Genomic DNA, 26,031 nt, shown 5'->3' on the forward strand with positions numbered 1-26,031 from the left:
TGAGAGATTTGTGAAAATGTAGAAAGAGTGGGCATTCCGAGCCGACACTGGGATCATGCTTCCAGAGGGTGAGACATGACAAGAGTAGGACTGTTTGCAGCTCTTCTCTTTGTGGACTAGTTGTGATTCAAGCCGGTTGCGTGAGGAGCGTGTGCCACCAGATATGTTGAACTTAACCGTCAGGTATGCTGGTGAGCTCTTGTGACTGCTCTGTAGATGCTACATGCAACCTTGAAAAGTATCCTGCTCGGAGTGAAAGCCAATGTGGTGATTCAGTCAAACTTCTAGGCTCCCGTAACAAGACGTGCTGCAGCGTGGAGGACTGCTTTAGGGGAGTCTGGTAGCCCCTGTCAGGAGAGCATTCTCCCCCACCCCCATCAATGTGCAAGACCACCAGAGCCTGCACTACTGTCTGGATGTCTCACAGCGGGATAAAGGGTTTGATTTTTTAAAGGGAATAGATTCTGAGCCAGGCTATTTGGGCCTTCTTGGCTATGTGTTTCTGGAAGGACCACTGCTGTCAATGGTGAAGCCTAGGATTTTGCCGAGTCTGAGAGGTGTGGATCAAATACTTCTAGGTGCATATCATTGAGCCATTGTTGCTCATTTTATTTTTAGCAGGTCGACCGATGAAGGTGAATTCTGTCTTGGATGGGTTTAGTTTAAAGGTAGGTGGTCAACATTTGCCATCTGCATACAGAATACTAAATTGTTATTTATCCAACAGGTACATATGTCAAACTTGCTCATACTAATATCCCATCGGATGGTACCTTTAACCAGCATATGATGATATCCCTTCCTAATGGGCAGACAGTTACGGTTATCTGGCAAGATCCTGCAACGCATGTGAGCTCATTATCTTACCCAAATAATAAGAGCATCACAATGATTCAACATTATTAAATGAACATTTGGATATGGGTACCTCGATCAGAAGCAAATATACGACCATCAAGTCAATGTTGCAGATCTAAAGACTGAAAGGTGATTGGTTTCACCTTGCTCTTTAATTTGGAGATTTGGGTTAACGGCTCGGAATTACGTATGGCTTCTGAAAGCGAAGCGGAAATATTACATTATGCGCTAAACAAAAGAAAAATAATTCTAGTATTGGATTTCACTTTTTGGAGCGGTGTCACGTTGGAATCTAAAGTAAAGTGAAATCAATGTGATTTGTTTTTTTTATTGTGCTGACCGTACACGATTTCATTATCTAAGATGCATTTCCCAATTGTAATTTCAATGCAAGCCAGTTATATTACCACCTCAACTGTTTTAATTAATTCCTGAGACAATATAAAGCACAATGTTTTTTGGTGCTGGAGAGTATGTTTTTCGCCGCCTGCTCATGTCATGAATGGGGTGTCATTTTGCAGCTGCGGCAGAATACGTCATGAGTGCATGCTATGATTTACTGCCGCTAGGGCATTTGACCTGAGCAAGATCGCAGATCGTTAAAATGGCGGATGGGAACAGGTGTGGCCCACAGGTACGAATCCTTCGAAATATAAATTAAGCTCCGCAAAAAAAATGTTTAGTACATCGCTTGTTGTGCAGGGCAGATGTTGAAACAAACTTTGGTGAACGTTTCCTTTCAGTAGGTAAGCACAGCTTATATGGTAGATCTATACAGCTAGCTGTACACACATTGCATGTTTTCATAGTTCTAAGCCACATTCATATTAATAGATGTTATGGTATTTTATACTGCACACTGCTGTCATTTTCCTGGTGCTCTGCAATGCTTTTCATAGTCCTTAAAATACACATTTTGAAGTATCTTTTTTCAACTTTGTTGTTGGGCACATATGAATCTTTCATCTTAGGCACAGGAAAAGGAATTAGGCAAGCTTGATGAGGAATGATTGGCTATGGGCAGTACAGCGCTTAGAGTAATTCATTGTCTCGCCACATGCAGTAGAGTCTTGTGAGAACTTATGGGGATTATTGCACTTTTATGTCGATTTGTTCTCAACATTTTCTATACGGTTATATGAAAACACCACAAATTACAATCCAAGCAGTTTATCATGCACACGTTCTCAAATGAGAAAGCTCACTCATGCATCTCGTTTTTGTAAACTTTGAGTAGGTGATTTTACAATACAAAAGTCGTGACTTGGGTAAGACCCCACTATACTGTTTTCATGCACAATGTACCTCACATATCGTAAACATCTACTGTTTGTATAGGCTCAACTACTGCACAGTCCTGAGGACCTTGAACTTGCTTGGTCTGCCCTCCTCCCCACGTGTGGTTTTGAAGCTTCTGTTTTAAATAAAAAGGCCTCGGAATGGAAATAAAAGGATGCACAATTATCTGTTCAGATGATAAAAATAATCAATTGTCCATTTCTTAACAATAAAATATATTGTTTTAATTACTTAGTAAATATTTATCCTCCAATTATTACAAAGTATTGTTCATTTACAATACGCCATGTAAAACATTGTTGTTGGGAAAGCATATCAGTCTATTATAATTGTTGGGAATAAAACTCGAACATGACTGGGTGGACCCATTAAAATAAAGCCAGAATAAACTAAAAGAAAGGAAAATAAGATCAATAAACTATACCGATGCATATCAAAGCCCACAATGGACACTCTGAATACTAGGATCACAATAACCAAAAAGCTTGACAAAACGTTTGTAAATGGTTATCATCCAACAGACAGCAATCATAATTACTATGAATTGTAATTACATCAGCCCACTGCATACATGTGTACAATACACATTATAAATAATGTTGTATATAATATCCTTGAATGTTAATGCTTCCTTTTAAGAAATTTGGCGTCTTGAATTATAAACCTTCAGCCCATTCTGCATTGATGATCTAGCATATTTAGTCAGCAACGCTCCAATGGTTTGCTTTTCACCACACAAGTCCCTGTTGAATACAAAACAAAAAGGTGTACATTAAGTGCTGTTAACACAATCTATAATATTAGCATTTACATGAGCAGTAAGTCATGTCCGTCTGTCTAGCACAAAAATAAACATTAATACATTGCATATTTTGGAAAGTTTTAAGTTAATAGGTTACCATATGGTTTATGTCTCCTCACCAAAACTGTTCTCAAAGTCAAAATGCGGCATAAATGTACTATTCATTGCTACATGGACTTGCACAAATTATGTCTTCTCATATATGCAAAGAGAATGAGTTATTTACCTTCAGTAGCACTCTTAATACACTACTTTGTCTTCTAAGAGTTCTTCCGAGAGTCATAATTTAATTAAACAGCTCAAGACCATGCCAATTTCTGGAAGCACTCTGGGGTGGCTGTAGTGTCTTTTCTGCATGTGGGTCTATTCCATTAGATTATGAATCTGTAGGAAGAACCAGCTCCCACTAGAAAGCTATTTCACCAAGTAGCAGAGATGCATTCTGGTATCTGCCCATGATTCACAATTCCATAACGACATCTCAACACTAATGAGTCCCAGAACATTCCAAGTAGAGGAATCCTGAATCCAAGAATATTCTGCTTAGAGGCAGAAAAGCCTGTTCCAATGTTGTTGCACCCATTTAAAATCCTATCCAATTACTCAATGAACAGGGAGGCTGGATGGATCAGTTACAATCTGAAAAACATAACTGAGAATCATTTGCAACTGTAAATCATTTTCTTCATTCTGGATCTCTCGGATGCAAAACCGAGCAGTGCATATCACACATAGAAAAGTCTTGGAAGACCTGGAGAAACAGTACATTTTTCTAGAGCTGCATGCTCTACTCAAAGATCCTCACAATGAATCAGTGGTGGCTACAGAAAGAAGTTAAAAGTACTTTCATTTGCTGATCCAGCACGTTTACCCACAATGGGCATTTCCCAAAGCACTGTCATCATAGCCTTCTACCTCTAGGATAATTCAACAAAAACCAAAATGGCAGCAGAGTTAGAAGGTACTGTTCTGAAGGGACTTTAATACTGTTGGAAGTTAAGGCAGGCTTCCCTATCATTACAATGTGCCCTCTGGAAAGCAGCAGATTCCTCAGATAATAAACATTTGATGTTAGAAACTGGCGGAATACTCTGAAAAGCTTCCCAGACGAAAATACAGATATTTAAAAAGAAGGAAGTGACATTGGAGGTCAAACACAAATGACCTCCGGCAAGATGTGGGGCGATGATCAGCGTTTTGCTCGCCATGCTCAGATTTAGGTGGGCTACGTGCCAGGGAGAGTCGGATTAAAAAAGTTTTGGTGTGAGAGATGTGCTACGAGTGGTGGCATGAGAGGTTCTCTGCAATGTGAAGGCTAGGTACAGTGCAGGGAGAGTTGGCCCCTGCTCCTTAAGAGCAATAACTTTAGACCTTGAAGTTCTTGGCAATTGTGTTGCAGCTCATTCAGTGAATTGACCTCGTGGACAACAGTGAATCCCAGGCCAAGAGTGAAAAACCAAGAACAGCAGGGAGAAGGGCGATAACCATCACTTAAGACTAAGTTTGCCAAACGAAAGGCTCTGTATGTTTGAAGTTGGAGCACCTGGTGGCCATATTGGAGTGAAATAGAATGATGTGAAGCTAAGGAAAGTGCTCACTCGGTGATCAACATGGATTCAAGGAATATCTAATATTGCATTCTAAAGTATCATTCAGCAGTAGAATTTAAAGTAATTTTGGATGCATGATTCAGGAGCTTTATTTAAATACAAAACTAAAACGCCTGACTAACCCCATCACTGTAAGGGAAAATCCCTATCTAACAAAAGTAAAACCAAGGGTGCTCATTGTGATGCTGGAAATGCATTGGAGGGACAGGGCCTCCGTATCCTTGTCCTTTACTGCCTTTTTTATCGTGTGTTCCGTCGTGTTTTCCGCGCAGGATTTCATATGGGACTCCTGGCGGTGCAGCTCTCTCTCTCTTTTGGTTTGGTGAACAGACCCATGGGATACCCTTACGGCACCCATGGGTGGGGGTACAACCCTGTGCCCCTAGTGTATGTTTTTGGGCACCTGTGGGTGGCCCACAGAGCAGGGTATGGGCCGGTGGCAGCTCCATGCTGAATTTGACAGGTGCGCTGAGTATCCTTCATTTTGGGATACCCAGGCCCTGCCATTGGAATCAGTTGATTCCTGATAGAAAACAAGATGGCCCCTGTGGCCTCTTGCCTTCTATTGCCTGTTACCTTGTTTTGCCAAAGTCCTGGGAAGCCCTGACTCTGTCCCTTCCCCCTGACTGGCTGTTGGGTGGAAGTTCCATATATGGCGGTGTTGTGAAGTCCAGTCCAGACTGGCTGGAGCCTTCCTAGTGACTGTATGTTGTAGGTACGCCCTGTGGGTGGGACCTGGGTGAATGGAGTGTCTGACCAATATGCACTTCTTGTTGTGGCTGTCTGGTTTCTGGTATGAGAGACAAAGACTGAGACAGCCCTGCCCGAAACTGGCCTGAATGCAGTGTGTAGTGTTGAATGGCTGGGTACTTGTCCCAATCCACTTTCCTTGTTGTGAGTGTCTGAGAGGGAGGAGGATGGCCTGAATGCACTGTGTGCCTGATTGGCTGGCTGACTGCATGAATGTCCTTCTGTACGATTGGCTGCTGAGTGTGACCCAGCAGTGTGGATGAGAGCCAGAATAGTATATCTGGGGACCTCTCACCGCTGAAAATTGTTCAGAAGCTGTGTCTACACTTGAAGAGTAACTGCAACTGCTGATCCTCGATGCCCAGCTGGAAGAAGAAGACTTACTGTTTCATTTGCTTCGACCTGATCTGAATTCGTCGAAGACTGATCCGAGAGAGGACCTGGTAAGGCGCCCTCTTCCCGTGCTCCGAGGGACCATCGAGCACTGCAAACCTTCGCCGAAGCTCCCTGGAAGTCAGACCCTCGAAAGGCTGCCGATCCGAGACCGCTGAGGAGAACGGAGTGAAGCACCCCGGACTTCGCCGCTTTCGAAGCCCATTGCCGTCGACCAGGGTTCACAGGTTTGTGTAACCGCTGGAGGCCCGTCGAAGTTGTGTTGCCCAGATGCATTGACCGCTTGACACCGTGCCGCCGACGACCAGAGCCGCCCGCTCCTTTGCCTAAGAACATTTGAATCGAAGGACTCCCTTGTTCGCAACGTCGACCGCTTTGTCCTGCCGAAGAAAGTCAAGGCCGCTGATGCGCTGAGGAGAATCCACCGGTGGGTTTCCCGCTACCCAGAGACCACAAAGACTTCAACGACTCGACGCCCTTGCTGGGCCACAGTTCTTCAGAAACTCTTTGCGGTCATGAACAATCAATCGCCGAGGTGCCCCGCACACCTCCTCGCAGGACATGGCCGATGAGCACCGCCTGGATCGACGTCATGGTCTCGGCACCCTTGAACTTCTCATCGACACCAAGTTCACCTTCTTCGACGCCTCGCGACGATCCGTGGCACCTGCTTTAAAGGGAGTCACTCCAGAAGGATCCGTCGACGCTTCTTCGAGAAACTCTACCCCACCAGGTACTTTGGAGGGGGGGAGGGGTAAAAAAACATAGGAGAGAATAAGACTATTGGACTGGGCTTGGCTTGTGCTATATCTTTATTTTACAGGTTGCCCAGGTGGGGGGATCCATACAGAACTGTGTCTAGGTAACGGCCAGTATTCTGCCAATTGTGTCAACCATCTTGCTTTCCCTCCTAGCTCTATTGCTGGTTTCCTTGTTATTGATCTGTGTGACTTTTTAACCGTATAGTTGATGCACTTTAATGAGATTTGATAATATTGGTGATACCACTTCAGAATTGTATATATTTGCCATTGTTGATTTCCGAGTACAAAGTGCGTTATTTTGATAGTGTACATACCTTGGAATTTTAATTATATAAAGACTGTTTTCAGTAATACAGCGTGTGGACATTCCTTTGTGGTGGTTCGGAGACATCACCTCCTGAGAAGCTAGGCCTTGATTGCTCATCCATTGCTACCCAATAGAGAATCTTGGCTGGGGTCCTCTGTGCCTCTCCTCTACCATATAGAGAGCAGAAGTACAGGCAACCCCCATCGGTATCTTCACACTCGTAAAGTTCAAAATAAAAAGTTTGTCTGAATCCTAAGTAGCTAACTGGCCCTGCCACTTTAGAAAAATACCTAGCTCAAAAGAAAATGGAGGCTTGTTCAATAGCCTCGGTTTGGACTTCTGCCTGGCCCAATTGTAGTTGACTTGTTTTCAGTCTTAAGTTCTTGTAGATCGTCTGAGCAATTTTAGTACCAAATCTTATTGGAAAATCACCAGCTATTTTCTGTAAGGGTTTCCCCTCACCCTCGGATAAGGAAACAATTTCTTATTTTTCCAAGTTCCAATCCCTCCAGAACGACCAGAAAATACACTTCTTTCTTTCCCACCTTCGTTGCTTTGGGACGTCCCAACAGTCTGTTAGCGTACGGTAAAAAGTCTGATCGCTTAGCATACAATTTAGCCTAGGGTTCTGTGACAAATCCCAGGGTATTGTCACTTCTTCCAGAAATGAGGCTGCTACCTGATAATCCCCCTGGGGATGGCACTCAGCGGGTGGGTCTCATGGAGAGGGAAACCCTTCATGGGACCAGTGACTATGGACCTGGGAGAAAGCTGTATCCCTGCCAATCACCTGACCCTAGACCCCCTTTTTACAACTTTAACAGCCCCTTCCAGCATAGGGTCATAACTTATTGCCACACTAGCATTCCCGTAGTAAGTACTGTGATGAGGGAGAATATGAGTTACCCAAGAAACCTTTTCAGATCCTGCGGGAACTTGAGAAATCAAGGGCCATGCTGCAACAGGCCGCCCCCACCCCCCACAAACCCTGGATTGAGGCAATTCAAGTTTTGCCCAGAAAATAATTGCTTCACAAACCCATATTGCAGATGAGCTCAGTAGAAAGGAGCCTACCAGCTTCTCTTATAATAAAACCTATTTTTAGTTTCTCCACACTTCAATAGAGAGACCTTGACTAACATTCTGATAAAAATGAGGCCCACTTCTTGTGCAGGGGACACTGTCCCATCGAAAATTATTCTCGCCAACAAGGATTTATTTACTCCCTTCCTTGTGTGGCTTTCTAATGCTAGTTTAAGAGAAAGCTATGTCCCGAATCAGCTGAAGGTCTCAGTCACCCCACTATTATATTAAAAAAAAGACAGGGTCAGATCAAAAGAATTCGAATTTCAGACCCATCTCAAATGCCCCCTTCCTGCTTAAGGTGCTGGACAAGGAACAAGTTACTTACCTGTAACTGTTCTCCAGCATGGGTCTGGCATGGATTCACATGCTCATGAATATAAGAATACATAGCAGTACACACATGCACAATCACGGGAGGTGGCAAGGCTCAACATTAAGCATTACATAAAACTCAACATTAAGCATCTCTTACCTCCTCACCAGGCTCACCTTAAGCGAACAGGTTGCGCAGCACTGCCTGGCCGACTCTGGACTCCTCCCTGGAATCCCGGTCGACGCAGTAGAATCTCGTGAAGGTGTGCGTCGACCTCCACGTAGCAGCCCTGCAGATGTCGAGCAGGGGCATACCAGACAAGAACGCCGTGGTAGCAGCGATCGCTCTGGTCGAATGGGCTCTCGGACGGCCAGGCAACGGTCAGTTTGCCAACCGATGACAGTGCATGATGCAGCCGGAGAGCCTTCTGGAAATGGAAGCCTTCGAGAGAGCCTTCCCTTGGTTCACAGGTCCAAAGTTCACAAACAGCTGTGATATCTTCCGAAAACTCTTTGTTCGGTCCACGTAGAACTTCAGCGCTCTAGCTACATCCAGCGAGTGCAAAGTCCTCTCGGCCGGCAACGAAGGCAACGAGAAAACTACTGGTAACACCAAGGGCTCGTTGAGATGGAAGTCCGACGGCACCTTGGGCATGAAGGAGGGGTGCGTCCTCAGCACCACCATCGTGGAAAGTCAAGTATGGAGGCTTGCAGGAAAGGGCCTGAATCTCTCCCACGCGTCGTGCAGAGGTGATGGCCACAAGGAACGCTGTCTTCCACGACAGGAACTTCAACGGAGCCGAATGCTAAGGCTCGAATGGCGGGCTCATGAGCCTGGTCAGCACCACGTTGAGCTCCCACACCAGGGTTGGAGCCTTCACCGGCGGGAACGATCGGAACAGTCCTTTCATAAACTTCTTCACCAGTCGATGAGACCACAAGGACGGCCGTCCTGTAGTTCTGGTGTATCGGGAGATCGCTGCCAGATGTATCTTGATGGAAGCGTGAGCTAGCCCCGCTTTGACCAGCGACAGTAGGTATGGTAGCACTTGAGGTGCCTTATTTCGTAGAGGGTTTATCTTCTGTGCACGGCACCAGACAGAGAACCTCTTCCACTTATGTCCGTAGCACTTGAGTTGTGGACGCCCTGGCCTTTGCAAGAACCTCTCTGCAGTCAGCCGGGATATCGAACCCTCCAAACTCTAGTGCTGCAGGAGCCAGGCCTGCAAGTTCAGCGACCCCGGGTCCTGATGAAGAATGGCGCCTCCCTCTCTGGAGAGAAGATCTGCGTCCGTCGACAGCTTGACTGGTGGGGACGCTGATAGGTCCAGAAGGTCCGGGAACCAGATCTGTCTCGGCCACGCTGGTGTGACGAGGATCATCCTTCACCGTGACCTCTTGAGTTGGTTGATGAGTTGGAGCAGCAACGGCAATGGAGGAAACGCATACAGGAACAGGCCGTCCCAGGGGAACGAGAAAGCATCGCCCATTCTCCTCGGCTGGGGAAACCTGCTGGCGAACCACTGGCACTTGGAGTTCGTCTCAAATAGGTCGATCTGGGGTTTGCCCCATCGCTGGAAGAGCCGATCCACTTGATCCTGGCGTAGTTCCCACTAGTGGCACGAGCGCAGCTCCCTGCTGAGTGAGTCGGCGATGGTATTTTTCTTATTCCGGCCAGATGGAAGGGAACCAGAAACATCCCCTGGGCGACGGCCCTGTGCCACAGATCCTGTGCCTCCTTGGCTAGGGCTGGGGATCTGGTGCCAACCTGCTTCTGGATGTAGAACATCGTGGTGGTGTTGTTGGTGAAGATCCTCACGACCTTTGCCTTGAGGGACGGGAGGAACGACTTGAGCGCTCAGAACACGGCCCGGAGCTCCAAGACGTTGATGTGGCGAGACCTCTCCTCCAGGAGCCAAAGGCCTCTTGCGTGGAGATCTCCGGTGTGTGCACCCCATCCCTCCAGGGAGGCGTCCGTCATCACCGTCTCCTGATGTCCCAGGGTCTGAAAGTCCGTGCCCGCCGTGAGGTGCACACGGGTGCTCGCCCGACGGAAAAACTTGTTGAGCGGGATCTCGTCTTCGAAGCTGCCCGCCACTTGCATCCAGCGGGCGTCGAGGAACTCCTGTAGAGGATGCATCCATAGTCTGCACAGGCGCACTAGGTAGATTCATGAGGACATCATTACAAGGAGGGACTTGATGGATCTCACCTTGGCCACGTCAGTGGCTAGCAGGCGCTGCACCTTGCCTAAGATGGCCTTCATCCTTTCCTCCGACGGAGATGCCAATCGCCCACTGTATTGAGTTTTGCTCCCAGAAACAGTGCCACCTGCGATGGAACCAAGTGGGATTTGGGGTAGTTGGAGAATCCCAGCTCCGCGAGTAAGCGGACGGTCTTCGCCGTGTGCTCGACGGCGAGTTCTCTTGTCCTTGCGCGGATGAGCCAGTCGTCCAGGTAAGGGTAGACGTGGATCCCCTGCAGGCGTAGCTGCACCGCCACTGGTGCTAGGCACTTGGTGAACACCCTGGGTGCCGACTTCAATCCGAATGGCAGAGCTCTGAATTGGTCCTTGGTCTACGAATCTGAGGAACTTTCAGTGTCCTTTTAGGATGGGATGTGGAAGTAAGCATCCTCCAAATCCGACGACGATAGGAAGTCGCCCTCATCCAGCTGTCCCAGCACGTGCTGGAGGGTGACCATGCTGAACTTCTGTGCCTTGATGTATTTGTTGAACCGACGTAGGTCCAGGATGGGGCACCAACCGCCTGTCTTCTTTCTGACGAGGAAGTACCTTGAGTATACCCCGGAGCCTCTTGGGGACGAGCTCGATGGCACCTTTGAGCATCGCCTTTACCTCCAACAGCAGTTGAGGGACGTGATTTTCCTTCCTGGCCACGGGAGGAATGCGGGGACACTTCTTTTGAAATTCGAGAGTGTGCCCGTGGGCCAGGGCATCCAGCACCCAACGGTCGGCGGAGATGGACACCCAAAGGCTGACGAACTTCGCCAGCTGGGGTGCTTTGGTGGGGGCCCGACGCTGGCCCGACGCTACGGCCAGTTCAATCTTGCTTGGAGGCGGCCTTGCCCTCCTTGGCGATGATGCCGAGATCCTCCTTGCTTGCCGTGACCTCTGTAAGCCTCCTGGGATGAGGAGCGGGCCGTCTGGCGGCAAGTAGAGGAGCCACCACCTGATCCCTTGGAGGCCCTCTGTCTGCCTCCGGCGCTCCAAAAGGGCCGTCGTTGCTGAAGGACTCCCAGGGCTCGGGCCGTCTCTGTGTCGGCCTTGATGGCCTGCAGCGACTCATCCACCGTTTTGCCAAACAGGTTGTTGCCGTCGAACGGCATGTCCAAAACCCTGGTCTGCACGCCCTGAGAGAAGTCTGTTGCCTTGAGCCAGCCTCATCGTTGAAGGCAAACGCTGTTGCCTAACTGGCGAAACCCGGTGTCGGCAATGTCCGGTGCCACCGTTATGGCGTGGTCCAACGCCACCTCACCTTCCTGCAGAATCTCCAGGGCCTCTGCCCTCTTGTCTGGTAGGAAGTCCAGTAGGGGAGCTATCTTGTACCATAGCTCCCTGTCGTAACGGGCAACAATCGCTAAGGCGTTGGCCCCCTTAATTGTCGTTGCCGCCGACGAGATGACCCGTCGCCCCATGGCATCCAATTTCTTAACCTCGCCGTCAGGTGGTGAAGTAGAGGTTGAGGCTGTTGCCCCCGCCGCCGCCTTCTTGGCCACTGCTGAGACTACTGAATCCGGCATAGGTTGAGCCCTGAGGCACAAAGGGGCGGCGTCGGGGACCCGGTACTTCTTCTCGTACCTGTCCCTCTTGGCAGGCGTCGTGGACAGGTTCTTCAGGATCGCAAGTCCCTCGTCCCAGATATCGTCGAGTAACCGTACCGCGAGGACCGTCTTTGTCTTGGCCTCTTGCCGTTGATAGAGGAAACCTTCCTTCTTCTGTTCCTCGGGGCAGAGCTGGAAGAGCTTGGATGCCCTGGCGATCATGGCGTGAAAGGAGCCAATTTTGTCGGGCGGGGAAGCCCGAGGGATTGGTGATGGAAGGTCCATCCCCTCGTCACCACCGTCGTCATCCGTCCCCGTATCCATCGCTGTGTCATCCCTTGGGTCCGGCGAGGGGGATGAGGGCTCCGCGGGTCGCGAGGGCATGAAGGGCGGGGGGTGATGAACTCTCCTCCGCTTGCTCGGAGGGCTTCCCGACGGGCCCGGCTCTGGATCGTCCGCCGGGGTTCGTGGTAATCTCATCCTTATCTCCGTGCAAAAGGTTTGGATTGCCATCAAAATGGCCGCCGAGTTGTCCTGACGATGGGAGGGATGGCCGCTCCTCCACTGGGGCCTCATCGGCGCTACCGTCGCTGTCTTCAACCACATCTTCGGGATCCCTCCCGTGGGATCGTACCTTCTCGAACCTATCGTTGAGGTTCTTCACGGTTTCCACCAGCTCCTCCTAAGAGGCTGAATCCGTGTCTGTAATGGCCACCCCCCCTCTTTTTCCACCGGGGTATTCACGGGGGTCTTGTCGATGGGCTGGAAAGATGACTCCCTCCGCGGTGGCAGGGAATCTCTGGGCCCCGAGGTCGTCTCCACTGGTGTAGCCTCCCCAGGCATCGCCAGGGCCGCCGCGACTCCCTCTATAGAGGCCTTAGCCAGGTGAATCAAGGCCTTCAAAGCCTTGGGCGCGCTTGAGGCCTTCACCTTGGGGGAGGGTCACTGCCTCGCTCCCCCTCGGCCGAATCCTTCGAGATCGACCAGGGCCTCTCCAGAAGCTTACCCGGGTTCTCGGATTTCCTCTTCCCCGAACCAGAGTGTTGGCTCGTGGTTGATGGTGCCGGCGCTCCCTGCCTGGCAGCCGAAGAGCCCGACCGTTCAGCGCTCCCGGTGCCCGCGGACTCGCGGTGCTTAGCCTTCTGTTGGGCGTCCATCGCCAGGCGCCCTTACAGGACTTAGAAGACCGCTCGGACCTTTTCTTCTCACCTGCTGGGCCCTTCTCCAGCCAGTTGGCGAGGCGGGAACGACAGGTCCGTTCGATAGGTTCTTGCAGTAGAGACATCTCGAATGCTCGTCCTCCTTGAAAATATTCTGTAACCCGCATCCAGGGCAGTTCCTGAACAGCTTGGATCCGGGCGTCGAGCTTCCCTTGTCCTGGGCCATGTCCATGGTAGGCCTCAGATCTTCTGGAATCCTCCAGGAAGCGTAACTCAACGAAAACTTCACCTTTGAGGGGCGTAGAAAATTCCGAAATGGATCCCAGTTGATCGGAAGTAGAACAGTGGAGCTTGATGCTAGATTTAACCGAAAAATGAGAAAACCTCTTTGAAAAAGCGCGAAAACGCAGTAAAAGCTCGAGAGCTATAGCACGAGGACACTTGAACGTGCAGTAAAAATCTGAGGATGGCTGCCAGGGGCGGGGCTTAGGGAGAGGGCAGTCATTGGCTGGGGGCAGTATGACCCAGAGACCAGTGATTGGTTACTACTAAGAAAGACAGATCAGAAACAAAACTGATACTGATTTTTTTCTTTACCGAGGATTCCCAGCCTGACGACGGGGAATATTCATGAGCATGTGAATCCATGCCAGCCCCCATGCTGGAGAAAGTGGCCACCTCCCAATTTCAGGCTTTCCTGGAGATTTGTGGAGCATTACACCCTTGGCAATCAGGCTTTAGAGCATGTTTTGGCACCGAAAGTGTCTTGCTGAACATGGATGACGGCAAGGTAGGACTGCTGATGCTGTTAAATCTGTCAGCAGCCTTCCACTTTGTCGATCACGACAAACTCCTGGAGAGCCTGACGGGGGCAGGTATCAATTCAACAGAGGCTATTGCCTGGATTCCTTTCTATCCGTGTGCGTCTCAAGGATTGTTCGGGGCAATGCCCATTAGGTTGATGACGTACTTAAATGCGGAGTGCCACAAGGCACTTGACTGTCTCCCTCTCGGTTTAATGTCTTTTGCCGCCCTCGCTGTGACCTTTTGGAAGGTCTGGGAGTGCATTTCACCAACTATGCTGATGACACTCTGCTCGTTTTTGAGTTGATCAGTAATTACGTGAGGGCTCGGAGGCCAACAACGTCTACGCCAAGATACTGAATTGGATGACCAACAATGGTATGCTTGAATGCCATTTGGTTCGTCCCAAGCCAGAGCTAAATTGGACAGCCAATACACAGGTTTGTTCACTGAAAAACATCTTATCAAGACAGTTGGCAAAGTCAAAACTTTGGGCATCACGTTTGAATCATCCCTGAACGTTGATGCCCATATTACCAATGTTTCGAATAAAGCCCAATACTTTCATAGACTCCTGAGATTGATAAAACCGTATGTCTCAGAGACCAATTGCGCTACCTTGGTACGCACACTCATAACACCTTAAATAGACTATTGTAACGCGCTCATGGTCGGAGCAAGTAAAAATTGATTAAACGCCTGCATGTGCTTCAAAATGACAGGTTTGGATTGCCAAGAATGTACCCAGGCATGAACCCATCTCTGCTCAAAGAAAGAGTCTGCACGTATTCAATGGATTCAGTTTAAGGCAATTACATTGATTCAATTTTTTTTATGGTCAAGCACCCGGTTATCTGAAAGCAAATGTAAATATCCACTTTTCATGAAGAACCACTAGATCCAGTAACAGAGCAAAAAAGAGCAAGAGGCATGGGCAGGGGGTGCGTCCAGCAGCCGGAGCATGAGCATGTAGCTCTCTGTGGCTCCCGGACCACCCCTGTAAATCCTGGAAAACATCCTACCTTAAACCCACAGAAAAGGTACCCCGACATGGCCGGGGATGGGGGAATGGTAAATCTGTAATTGAGGCAAGATTGGAAGTGAGGTGGGGTGTGGGCAGTCCTGAGAAGCAGGGATCGCTGAGGCAGGAACCTCGGAGCCTGTTCAACCTGACGGAGAGAGACCGGCGGAGACAGTAAGCTGCGCCGGAGGAACATAGCGCTGTTACGCTCACCTGGCTCCCACAGGGGTGTCGAGCGGAACTGGATAGCCACGGTCTCCACCAACGTGATGCGTAGTGCAGAGATGACTGACTGGACTGGCCAACCTAGCTTCGTCTGCTTGACCCGTAGAAGTTGTCTCCTAAAGACGGGGCAAGGGAATTAGCCACCTGTGGATTTGAGTATTAACACCTCACTGCGTCCCCACTTATTTCTGACATTCCCCGTCACAAAGCTCACCTTATAGTTTTGTACGATGAGCTCTCCCATCCTGCGAAGAATGCAGGGGCGCGTTGATGGCCAGTTACTTCACTGGCTTGAGGATACTGGAAGAGTTCTGGACAAATCTTGGCTCCAAACCTCCGGGCGAAAGGCCTTAAGTATATAGTTCTAATGAGTTCAAAATATCCGATTAATCACTGTTGTCCAATTCCTTGTTTCTTTTGCAGCTTAGACCCAAAAGATGATCGTCTTGCGGCAGCTGAAAGCGTTCAGGTAAGAGTCTGTTTTGTAACACTGTCCGGTAAATGATGCCAAGGTTTAACTCGCTGCTTTCTCTTTTCTTGCAGGTGCAGCGTAGGAAGATTTGGCGTGCTGGTGGATAATACCTCCTGCGGTAAAATCAGGTAAGCATATGGTGGCAAGAGATTGTCCTCGTTTGTTCCCTTGGCTCACCTTGTTGTTTTCTTGTCCCCCTTAGGCGCTGGAATGCGGCAACCAGGTGATGGAGACAGCACCGTATCGTAGAGATGCTGCGAGGATCGGTGAGTATGGCGCGGCGCTGCTGCTGGCGATGCGACGCGTTTAAAATGAAGTCTGTTTCTGGTTCGAAGATGCGCTGAATACGAAATCAGGTAAGAAATCCAGTAAAGTTCTTGTTCTAACCTTTCTTCTTCTTTCCCTTCTTTCTAGGTGCTCTGGACTCGAGGCAGGCGTGGCAGGATGCTGAATGCCGACTGCAGACACGGTGAGCGTTACGCTGCTGGATGCAGAATAACGCGAAGCATGTGCTGCTCTTCGGGCGTGGTTTAAATAGCCTTCAAAGTAGTCTCAGGTAAGTATTCCTCCACAGCCACAACCGAGTAACAAAATAGTCCCTAAGATAAAATAGTCCCTTCAAGCCTCACATGGGCTTGGATGCTTGGATCCCTTGCAGCATGGTCTGCATCAGGTATGTTTTAACATATGAGCCTGGCGCCTATGGCGCCAGGACTGATGTCCCATATGAGCCTGGCGCCATAGGCGCCAGGACTGTACCCAGATAGCCCCCTACAGGGGTTGCTGGGTTTGCTCCAGGTAACATGATGCCTGCTTCCGGGGTTGATGGACTTGGTCTGGATGCCCGGGGGTAGGCATCATGACAAGCGCTCTGTGTGGGCAGACGAGTGTTGGAATGAGCCCTGAGCAGGATCTGCAGAGCTGTGGAGGAGCCAGTCCGGAAGGGCCCAGCACTGCAGGAACTGAACGCAGGCACTTGACCGGGCAGTGGGCGAGATAGGGAAGCGACGCATCCTGTGGGCGCAGCATAGAGGCGGAGTGTCAGCAGGAGACCGGGGCAGTGAGCCCGACAAAGATGCAGGGCGCCTTCAGATCTGGACGCAAGGGAAGACTTGCTGCGGGTGAGGGAAAAGCGGAGGACATGCACCTTGAACTCCCCTGTGAGCGGGGGGAAGTATTCCATAAGTGGGGCAGAGAGTCGATGTGTCAGCAGGAGACCGGAGCAGTGGCACCAGAGAGGACACAGGGCACCATCCGATCTGGCGGCGAGGGAAGTGTTGTTGCAGGCAAGGGAATAGTGGGGGGGGACACACCCTGGGCTCCCCAAGAGCAGGGAAGCGCCAGAAAGAGGAGGAGGAGCTGGCAGTGTATGTCGGAGGGGAGAGAGCAGTGATCGGCGGGACCAGGGCGAGTCCCCGGTATCTAGCAAGAGCTGGAGGCTGTCACGTGCTGGGACAGAGTGCAAGAGGCACAGGGTGGAGGAAGAGACCAGGTGCAGGAGCCCCTTTCTGGCCGCTCATTATGGACCTGGAGGGGAAATCCCCTGCTCCCCCTACACCCTGCAAGAGTCTAATAACACGGGAGCCTGGAAGGGCGAGCACGATATGGAACAGTGAGGCTGGGGGAGTGGCAGAGGTGAACCAGAGAAGCCACCCAGCATCACCAGGGGCTTCAGAGAAGTGTCCAGGAAAGGGAAGGAGGACATACAGCCTAAGGAAGCCGAAAGGGTGGAACATTTGGGATCCCTCCTGAGGGGTTCATGCTGAGAGGCAAAGGGATAACTGCAACTGCCTTGCCGAGAAGCGGGAGGGAGGGAGGGCTTGCTGGGAGGGTGCTGGCCTTCTGGTGGCTAGGCCCAGAGAAGAAAAAACCTGCGAGTAGTAGGAGCACGAGATAAGACCGATCTGCCCTACAGTCAGGACAATGGTAAAGGGCCAGCAGAAGATGGATAGGTACACAGACCCACCTAAAAAGCACCAGAAGCAGGAGGAAGCAGCTGAGAAGCGGAGGGTGCCAGGGGAGGAGGCCCGGCTGGGGTGACTTTGGACGCTCAGATGGAGGCAATCCAAGCCACAAGATCTACCCTAGAGGGGAGCATTAAAGAAGTGGGGGTGGACGAGACCTTGATGAGGGCGGACTTATGGAGGTGTGCAAAAGGGTCACAGAAGTGGAGCAAAGAGTCAGCAATTTAGACGACGGCTTGCAGCTGCTCAAGAACTAGATGGCAGGACTGGTTGGGGCAACCAGGACTCTAGAATCTAGGGCAGAGGACACAGAAGGGTGCTCACGAAGGTGTAACATCAGACCGGTGGCAGTCCCCGAGAGAAAAGGCGGCCCTAGTACAGAGCCTCACCCCCCAAGAGTACCACCAAGAGTCATAGCAGTGAAAATCTTGAATTTTAGACAGGGATGCCATCCTGCAGGAATCCCGGCGAGTGGGCCATTACAAGGTGGGGAATGCAAAGCTGCAGATCTTCCTGGACTTTACCCTGGACGTACAGCGGCAGCGTAAAACTTATGATGGAGTGAGGCGTCCCCTCAGAGGATTAAGCATTAGGTATATGATGTTCTTACTGGCCAAATTGAAGGTTATAGTAAGGGGTAAATAATGGTTTTTCAGATTGCCACAGGAGGTGTGTGCATGGCTGGAAACACAGCCCCAGGAGTTGCATGCCAAGAGAGAAGGTGTAGGAGAGACAAGGGTGAGGGGAGGAGAGAAATGAAAAAGGTCAGAGGGGACCAATACAAAGTAGAATTACTGGTTGGGGGTTGAGAGTGGGAGAGCGCGATATGGCTCTTTAGACAGGTAGAAGGGAGACGACAGGGGAGATCCCCTGGACTGATGACTGGGTGTCCAGTGGAGGGGAGGGGGGTGAGGAGGAGAGAGAGGGGACAGGTCTAGGTCAAGTGTTGGGGGAGGGGGTTCTGGGCCATAGTTGGGGGCAACCTAGGGAGGGAGTAGAGCGAAGGGGGCAGATAGGGGGGCCAGGTTGGGGGTGGGGGGAGAGCGAGACAGGATGAGGGGGAAGGGGATGGGAAAGGGGAGGGGAAAGGGGGTACATACATTGGGCACGTTTGCCTAGTTGGTTGAAGATGGAAGCGGAGCTAGCAGCACGAAGAGGGGTGACAGGAAGGACATTAGGGGGAGTGACAGTGAGGGTGGAGGGGAGTGGGCAGGGAGGGGATGACTGCAACCAAAATAAGGTGTGACCATCTGAGAATCGGGACCTGGAATGTCGGGGGCTAGAGATGAAGTTGAAATGTCAACTAGTAGGGGATTTTCTGAAGCAGCATGGGATACAACTTGCGTCGATACAGGTACCCATATGGTACAGAAAGACCTGGACTCACTTAGGAGGTGGTGAAGGGGAGGGGGTGAAGACTTATTCCAAATTTGCGAGCAGGGTACTGATCTGGGTGGCAGCGGAGGTAGCCCTGCATGAGGTTAAGGTAGTTACGGATGAGGTAGGCAGGACAGTGGCACTTCAAGGGGTGTTGGAAGGTAGCGACATCTACGTGGTTAATTCTTATGACTCCAATGTAGATGACAAGGAATACTTCCCCGCAGTGATACAATTGGTGGTGGGGGGGGTTACCGTTCAGGAGTGTTCATATGGGGAGGAGAGGGCGATTTTAAGCGCTTATCAGACCCAGACCTGGATAGTACAGGGTGCTTGGGTTCAATGAAGCAGCAGGCGGCGTCTACACTGCAGAAGATAATGGGGGACTGGGACTTGGTGGAATTGTGGAGAAGGTCTCATGGGCAAGATAGAGGATACTCATACTCTCAGGGGTGCATGGTACATACTCCAGGATGGATTACTGGTTTGTTGAGGCGGAACATTTAGTGCATTCTGCTACACGGAATATCTAGGGAGAAACTTGTCGGATCATTCACCCTTGGTAACAGACATGGGGGGAATATGGCAGAGACCGTCCCCATACTCCTGGAGGCTCTCGACAGTGGCCCTGGAAGATGGGGCATTCCAAGACTCATTGAGGGAAGAAATGGTGGCCTTCTTTGAGGCCAATGAGGGATCGGTGAGGAGGTGGGGAACCTTGTGGAAGCGTTTAAGGTTACAGTTAGGGGAATATGTATAGCCAAGTCGGTAGGGATTAAAAGGACCCTACTGGAAAAGAAGATCCTGGAGCAGGGGATGGGGCAGCGGAATTGGCCGATACTCTGCTGACTCACTGGGAGGTACAGGATTCACTTTCAAGGATTGAGGGAGGGGTGTCAGTGAGACATCCAAATTCACGGGGACAAGTCAGGACCTCTGCTGGCCTGGCTGATACGTCGAGAACAGCCGCGACATACTATAACTCAGAATAGACAGAACTCGGGGATCTCATCACCACTTAAGCAGGAATTAATGAAACCTTTCAAGACTTCTATCAGGCCTTGCACACGAGCGAAAGGGCTTATTCGGACGAAAACGCGCAGGAACTTCTCAATATAGCAGAATAGTCGGTCCTCACGTGAGAGGTCAGAGAGGAATTAGATGGGCCAATAGAAGAAGCTGAAGTAAGTAGAGTGCTGAAGGCAATGGGAAAAGGCAATGCTCCAAGAGGGGATGGACTCCCGGTGGAGTTCTAGTGTAGGTTCAAGGAGCTATTGGTTCCCAGACTTAAGAACATCTATGACGAAGCCTTCGAAGTAGGGATTCTACCAGAATCCATGCAGGAAGCGATAACAGTTCTATTGAAAGACCGCAATGACTCCCTGGAATGCTCGTCCTACCGACCAATCTCGTTAAATGTCGACGCAAAAATCTTGGGGAAGGTGTTAGCTGTCAGATTAGTCGTGGTGACCCCGGGCTTGATACTCCCGGACCAGTGTGGGTTTGTAGGAGGGCGGAGTACGACAATGAATCTTCTCTGGCTACACCATGTGATGGATCAGGTCAAAGATTACGATATGATAGTTTATTTATATAGCGCCTATACACAATGTGTTTCAAAGCGCTTCTCGGGAGGAGATGGCAGTGGCCTCATTTGATGCCATGAAGGCTTTCAATTCAGTGGAATGGGAATGGCTATTCCGAGTGCTGGGGGCCTACAGGTTTTGAAACACCATATGCAGATGGCTGCAGCTCTTATACAATAAACTGATGGCAAGAGTGAAAACTTTTTGTTTGGTATCGCAGAGGTGGACGCTGAGAGGGACAAGGCAAGGGTGCCCGGTCCCCCAATATTATTTGCAATGGCGGTGGAGTCCATGGCAAGGTACCCCAGGAAGGAGATGGAGGGCGCAGGCAAATGGGCGGGAGGGGTATGACATGTTTCCCTATACGTGGACGACCTGTTATATGTAGCCAACCCGGTGGATAACCTCCCAGTCATGCTAGAAATATTGAGCAATTTCTGGAAATTATCAGGTTATCGCATCAATATGGAGAAGTCAGAGTTATTCCCACTGGGGGGCCCTAGGGGTAGAGGCCTAGCGACCATGCCAGATTGGGCATTTAGATGGGAGGGGGACTTTTTTAAATATCTGGTCATCCAGATCTTTCATAGTATTGAGGAAACATTTGTGTACAATACGGGCAGGACACTCTTGAGGATAGGAGAGTCGGTTCAATTCTGGAAGGGGTTGCCGTAATCATTGATTCGTAGAGAGGCCCTGTGCAAAATGGTTATTCTCCCGAGACACCTTTACTATTTCAATACACATATATTTCAATTTTAATATACCGTACGCAATCAAGAAGGTTTTTTCAAGATGTTAGACGAACGAGTGGGGGAGCTACTGTGGCACTCAGGAAGGAGGAGGGTTTCTCTGGCAACCTTACGCCGCCCGTGTCAAGACGCGGGATTAAATCTGCCTGATTATGAGCAATTTTTGATAGCAGCCCAACTACAAGCAGTGTTGCTGTGGACCGATCCCGGGAGGAGCTAATACAGGGACTTGTGGGAAACTTACCAGCCAATCGGAGGGCAGTGGAGCTACTGTGGGGAGTGGTGGGTGGGAAAGGGACTACTAATGTCTTCCAGGTGGTTTGGGAGATCTGGAAGATCTGGAAGAAGCTCTTGAGAAGAGGGCATTTGGGCCCTATAGCGCCGACCTACCATGGAGCACATTGATGTGTAGGAAATTTTCTTCTGGTAGCCAAAGACCTCTAGTGTGGATTTCACCCGGGTGGGGTCCCGAACCCTCGGGGGGCTGGAGGGAACCATGATCAATGTGGCTTGATGCGCTAGAAACCGAAAGGGTTCTCCCTGAGAGAGATGGTGTTGACGGTTCCACCATTGGAGAGCTTGGAGAAAAGCAGATGTGAGGAGAAGCTAGTCTTCCCAAGACCCCGATATCTATTGGCAAAAAGGTGTCTAGGAACTAGAGGTGGCCTCATCTGGAGGCTGCAGCGAGGGATTAGTGGGAAGCAAGATGTCATCCCCAGGTGGAATTTGAGGGAGCGGACCGATGCGATCAGCAGCCTTGATAGTTGCTGGGCCTTGTTCCGTATTGTCCTCACCCTCTCCTTTGAAGGCGTGGCGACACATGCTTGAGTGTTGAGACATGAGCCCAAGAATAGAGAGTATTACACAGGATGCAAGCATGACTTTGCAAAGTTCACTGAGAACCCTAGGGATGTCAGACACTGTACGGTATCCTCGGTCTGTCACTTTGCTAGAGATAGAGCGCGTACCAACCAGTTATCCAGGAACGGGTAAACATTGACACCTGACCGACACCGACTAGACACTTTGTGAAAACTCTTGGAGCAGATTTTACCCGAAAGGCAAAGCTTTGAACTGGTAGTGTTTGCCCTCTACTTGAAATCGGAGGAAACTCGTGTGCCTCCAATGAATGGGGATGTGAAAGTAAGCATCCTTTAGGTCCAGAGACATGAGCAAATCCGCTTGTTCCAGCTGGTCTGGAATGTACTACAGTGTTAGCATGCATAACTTTTGAGACTTGAGGAATTTGTTTAAATTCCTGAGATCTAGTATTGGTCTCCATCCCGCTGATTTTTTTCCTCACCAGAAAGTATCTGGAGTACACTAAGGAGGAGCAGAAGTATGGCTTTTTATTTTTTAGGAGGGACTGTACTTGAAGGAATAAGGTTTGGTGTTTTTCTGCCTTTGGGATGGGGGGCTGAGGGGCTGGGGTCGGTGGGCGGGAGCAAATAGATGGATGTTAACCCATGAATTCCAGGGTAAAGCCATGCTGGATGATGACAGCAGCCATTTGTCGGTGGCGATGATCTTCCGCTGCGCGACAAAGTTGGTAAGCGCCACCTCTAGTGGGGTGCTGAATCAGGGGGTAAGTTTGATGGCCTGGTCAGGATTTGACCTCTGGAGGAGGCTAGTCTTTGCTGGCTTCCTCTATAGGGTTTAGATCATTCCATATAACGTCGGTGGTGCCGGTGCAGGATGTTTTTGGACAGATCTGTAGTCTGTTGAAGCCCTGGGAAACCTTGCTTTCCCTGAGCAAAAGGATTGGCAGCGTTGTTGTATGGTGCCAAGTGAACGGGCTGTTTCTGTGTCGGCATTGATGGCTTGTAGGGTCTCATCAACCTTCTCAAAAATGTTGACACTGTCAAAATGTACATCAACTACGTTCGACTGGACCTCAGACTGAAAATCTGTGGCTTTCAATCACTCCTGGCGGCGTAACACTGCCCCATTGTTCATCTGGCAGAAACCTGTACCCGCTATCTCCAAAGAAATTGGGGTGGCATGGTCAACACTGCTTCCCCTTCATGTAGCTCTGTAAGGGCTTCATCCCGCTGGTCATCCGGTAGGAACCCAAGAATTAGTTCCAGTTTGTACCAGAGTTCACAGTCATAGCGGGAGAGAATTGCAAGTGAGTTTGCCGCCTGCGTCTAACTGTGGCACCATACAGTGCTAGGAGGGAAAGGCTGAACGCTTATCAGCTGCTGTAAAAACAACTGTCTGGTCAGAGCTGTGTGCACAAGCATTTGAATTTTTCCTCAAAACTAACCTTTTTAGGGGGTGCCGAGAATGGGTCTCATGATAAGGAGGCCGTCTTCCCAGATATCTTCCAGCACTAGTAGACACCATTGATTTCCTGAATGCTTCTCGTCGCTGGTAAAGGAACCCCTCCTTTATCTGCTCTTCATGTAGAAGGTCAAAAAGTTTTGCAGCTCGTGCCATGAGGCCATAGAAGGAGTCAATTTCGTCTGCGGGTGAATCCCTTGGTAGGTCTGCCGACTTGCTGTCGGCTGGTATCAGATCTTCAAACTTGTCTGTGGAACGAGTACCCGGAGAACCATCCGATGGATGGTCACATTGGTGGTTTACGTATCTGTGAGAGGGAGACCGGTGGTAAAGGAGGAACCCCTGGAAGAGATACCGCGGCCGGAGGAGCAGTTAAACCCTCCCTTGTAGAGAAGCTATGTTCTGGAGAAGGGAATTGTGCAGTCGGAAGCCAGTATTGGAGCTCCGAAACTAGTGTCTGTAGTGTGGATAGCATATCCATTGGTATCGCTTGAGCCAGAAGGTCTGTAACTCGGGACAGGAGGCCTTGGAGAAGGTTGAGGTGCTACTGGAGTAGGCCCTTGAGGTAGAGCAAGGCTTTGTTTTGGTAGTCCAGTTGGAACTTCGGAGCCTCTGTCAGAATCAGCCCCTTGCTGTAGTAGTTGTGCAGGAGGGGCAATGAATGGATAGAGAACTGCAGGCGCTACATAAGGAGGAAGCCTACCTCCTCGACTACCCTCCTAACCATCGCCTCTATCCTGTCTGTCCCTCACTTCCCTCTGCTGCCACTCAAGCAGTTCACCCATCATGGTCACATCCTAAGCACAGCTGGCCGTAGATCCTACCTGCACTTAAAAATGTCCAATGTTCATTGTCCTTAATCTATAAATGTCCACTGTGACGAATCCCAGGGTTTTGTCACATCTTCCATGAGGCCAGGGAGACGAGGCCGCCACCCGATAGTCCTCCTGGGGGTGGTACTCAGCAGGTGGATCTCATGGGAGGGGAAATCCTTCATGGGATTCGTGACAATGGTCCCAGGAGAACACAGTATTCATGCACCCCTCTGGTGTCTCCACCTTCCTTGGAGATAAAAATGCAGTTTGAATTTTTGTTCACGATTAGTGAAAAACATCAGGCTTCTGAACTCCTGTCATTTAAGCTACTGAACCAAGGGGTTCACTTAATTGCTGCATGGTCAATTATGTTAATCACAGCTGAGGGATATAGCATGGTAAGGATTACTAAGCCCCCATGGCTTGCCATCTGAGACTGCTAAAAAAGCAACTATCCCAAGGCCTTGACAAAAATCAGAATTACATCAAGAATGATTTCATCCTCTACAAACGAATGTAGCTGGGATATCACTGGCCGGCTAAGGTAGGCCTACAGTCGGGCAGCAGTTATTAAAATCAGTCTGACCCAAGTGAGGTTTTTACATTTTTAAATGGATTATGCAGCGTTTCTTTTAACCGGTCTGGAACCTCACCATGAGAAAATGATAAGATTACCAGTTTTCTTATCATGGTGCCAGAGCGGCAGCATGTCTACAGCCGTCGTCATAGCTTCAAATTTGCAGGTGGGTTTTAAGGTTCTGGCAGACACCGGCAGTAACAGTTGGCTAAAGGCCAAAACAGTAGGGAGAGCTAGATCTAGACTAGAAATGCTGCTAGTTTCCACACTAGTGTCAGGATCTTAAGATAATAAATATTCAAACATTTATTGATCATTGATAAAAAAAAGGTTGAAATCATTACAGCCTTCTAAAGACGACCAACATGTGCTGTGGATACAGAGAAGGAAGTAGAAATCGAACGGTCTAAAAAAGATATTGATGCGGATCTAAAGAATGTAATATTTAATTGCAAAAATCTTTTTTGCCTGAAAAATAACCCTATTCCACAATGTAAAAAATCTTTTCATCTAGAAGAGGTGGAAAGCGTCACAAGATTTGTTCGATTTGGTCTCCGATTGCATTTGGATGCGAGTTTCCCCGAGCTCTGCACTAAACAAGGGTGCCAAATGGCACCTAGGTTTCATCAGAAGTGGAGCCATTGTAGCCCAGGCTTCCATCAAATTCCCCTTGTAACACTTCCAAAAGCTGTATACAGGCAGGAGGTGAAAGGAGTATGATCAGGAACAACTATTCTCTCAGTGCTTCAAGAATCAAAAGGGAGGCTTAGGCAGTGTAATTGTATTTGTATTTATTGTTTGCTTGTTAGGCACTTCTACAATAAGAATCTACTGTTTCAAAGTGCCCGCAGGGGAGGGCGAATGTGAAATACATTACAAGATTACAACACAATATTTAAGAGCAGAGGGGGAAGAGGGAGGGGACGAACCTACTATGCCTTGTGAGTATTCAGAACGTTCAAGTGTAGAAAGCAAGAGGGAAGAGGGGGTAAGTGCTGGCGAGTCGGAGCCTGTAGGTGAGCCATGGACTA

General features: G+C 49.6%; 1 protein-coding gene across 2 annotated transcripts in view; it reads right to left on the reverse strand.

Moving 5' to 3' along the window:
* Positions 1-2,355: 2,355 nt before the first annotated feature.
* The window catches only part of DSCC1 (DNA replication and sister chromatid cohesion 1), a 332,122-nt gene continuing 308,446 nt past the window's right edge, over positions 2,356-26,031 (reverse strand). The window contains exon 9 of one of the 2 annotated variants that reach the window (XM_069621553.1): positions 2,356-2,900. In XM_069621553.1, coding sequence (XP_069477654.1) covers positions 2,792-2,900 — 109 coding nt within the window. In that variant the 3' untranslated portion in view covers positions 2,356-2,791. The remainder of the gene's footprint in view (positions 2,901-26,031) is intronic. The other variant, XM_069621554.1, reaches the window with a different exon arrangement.

Source organism: Ambystoma mexicanum, chromosome 5q (genome assembly GCF_040938575.1).
Source record: "Ambystoma mexicanum isolate Mex_15411 chromosome 5q, UKY_AmexF1_1, whole genome shotgun sequence".
Classification (NCBI taxonomy): Eukaryota; Metazoa; Chordata; class Amphibia; order Caudata; family Ambystomatidae; genus Ambystoma; species Ambystoma mexicanum.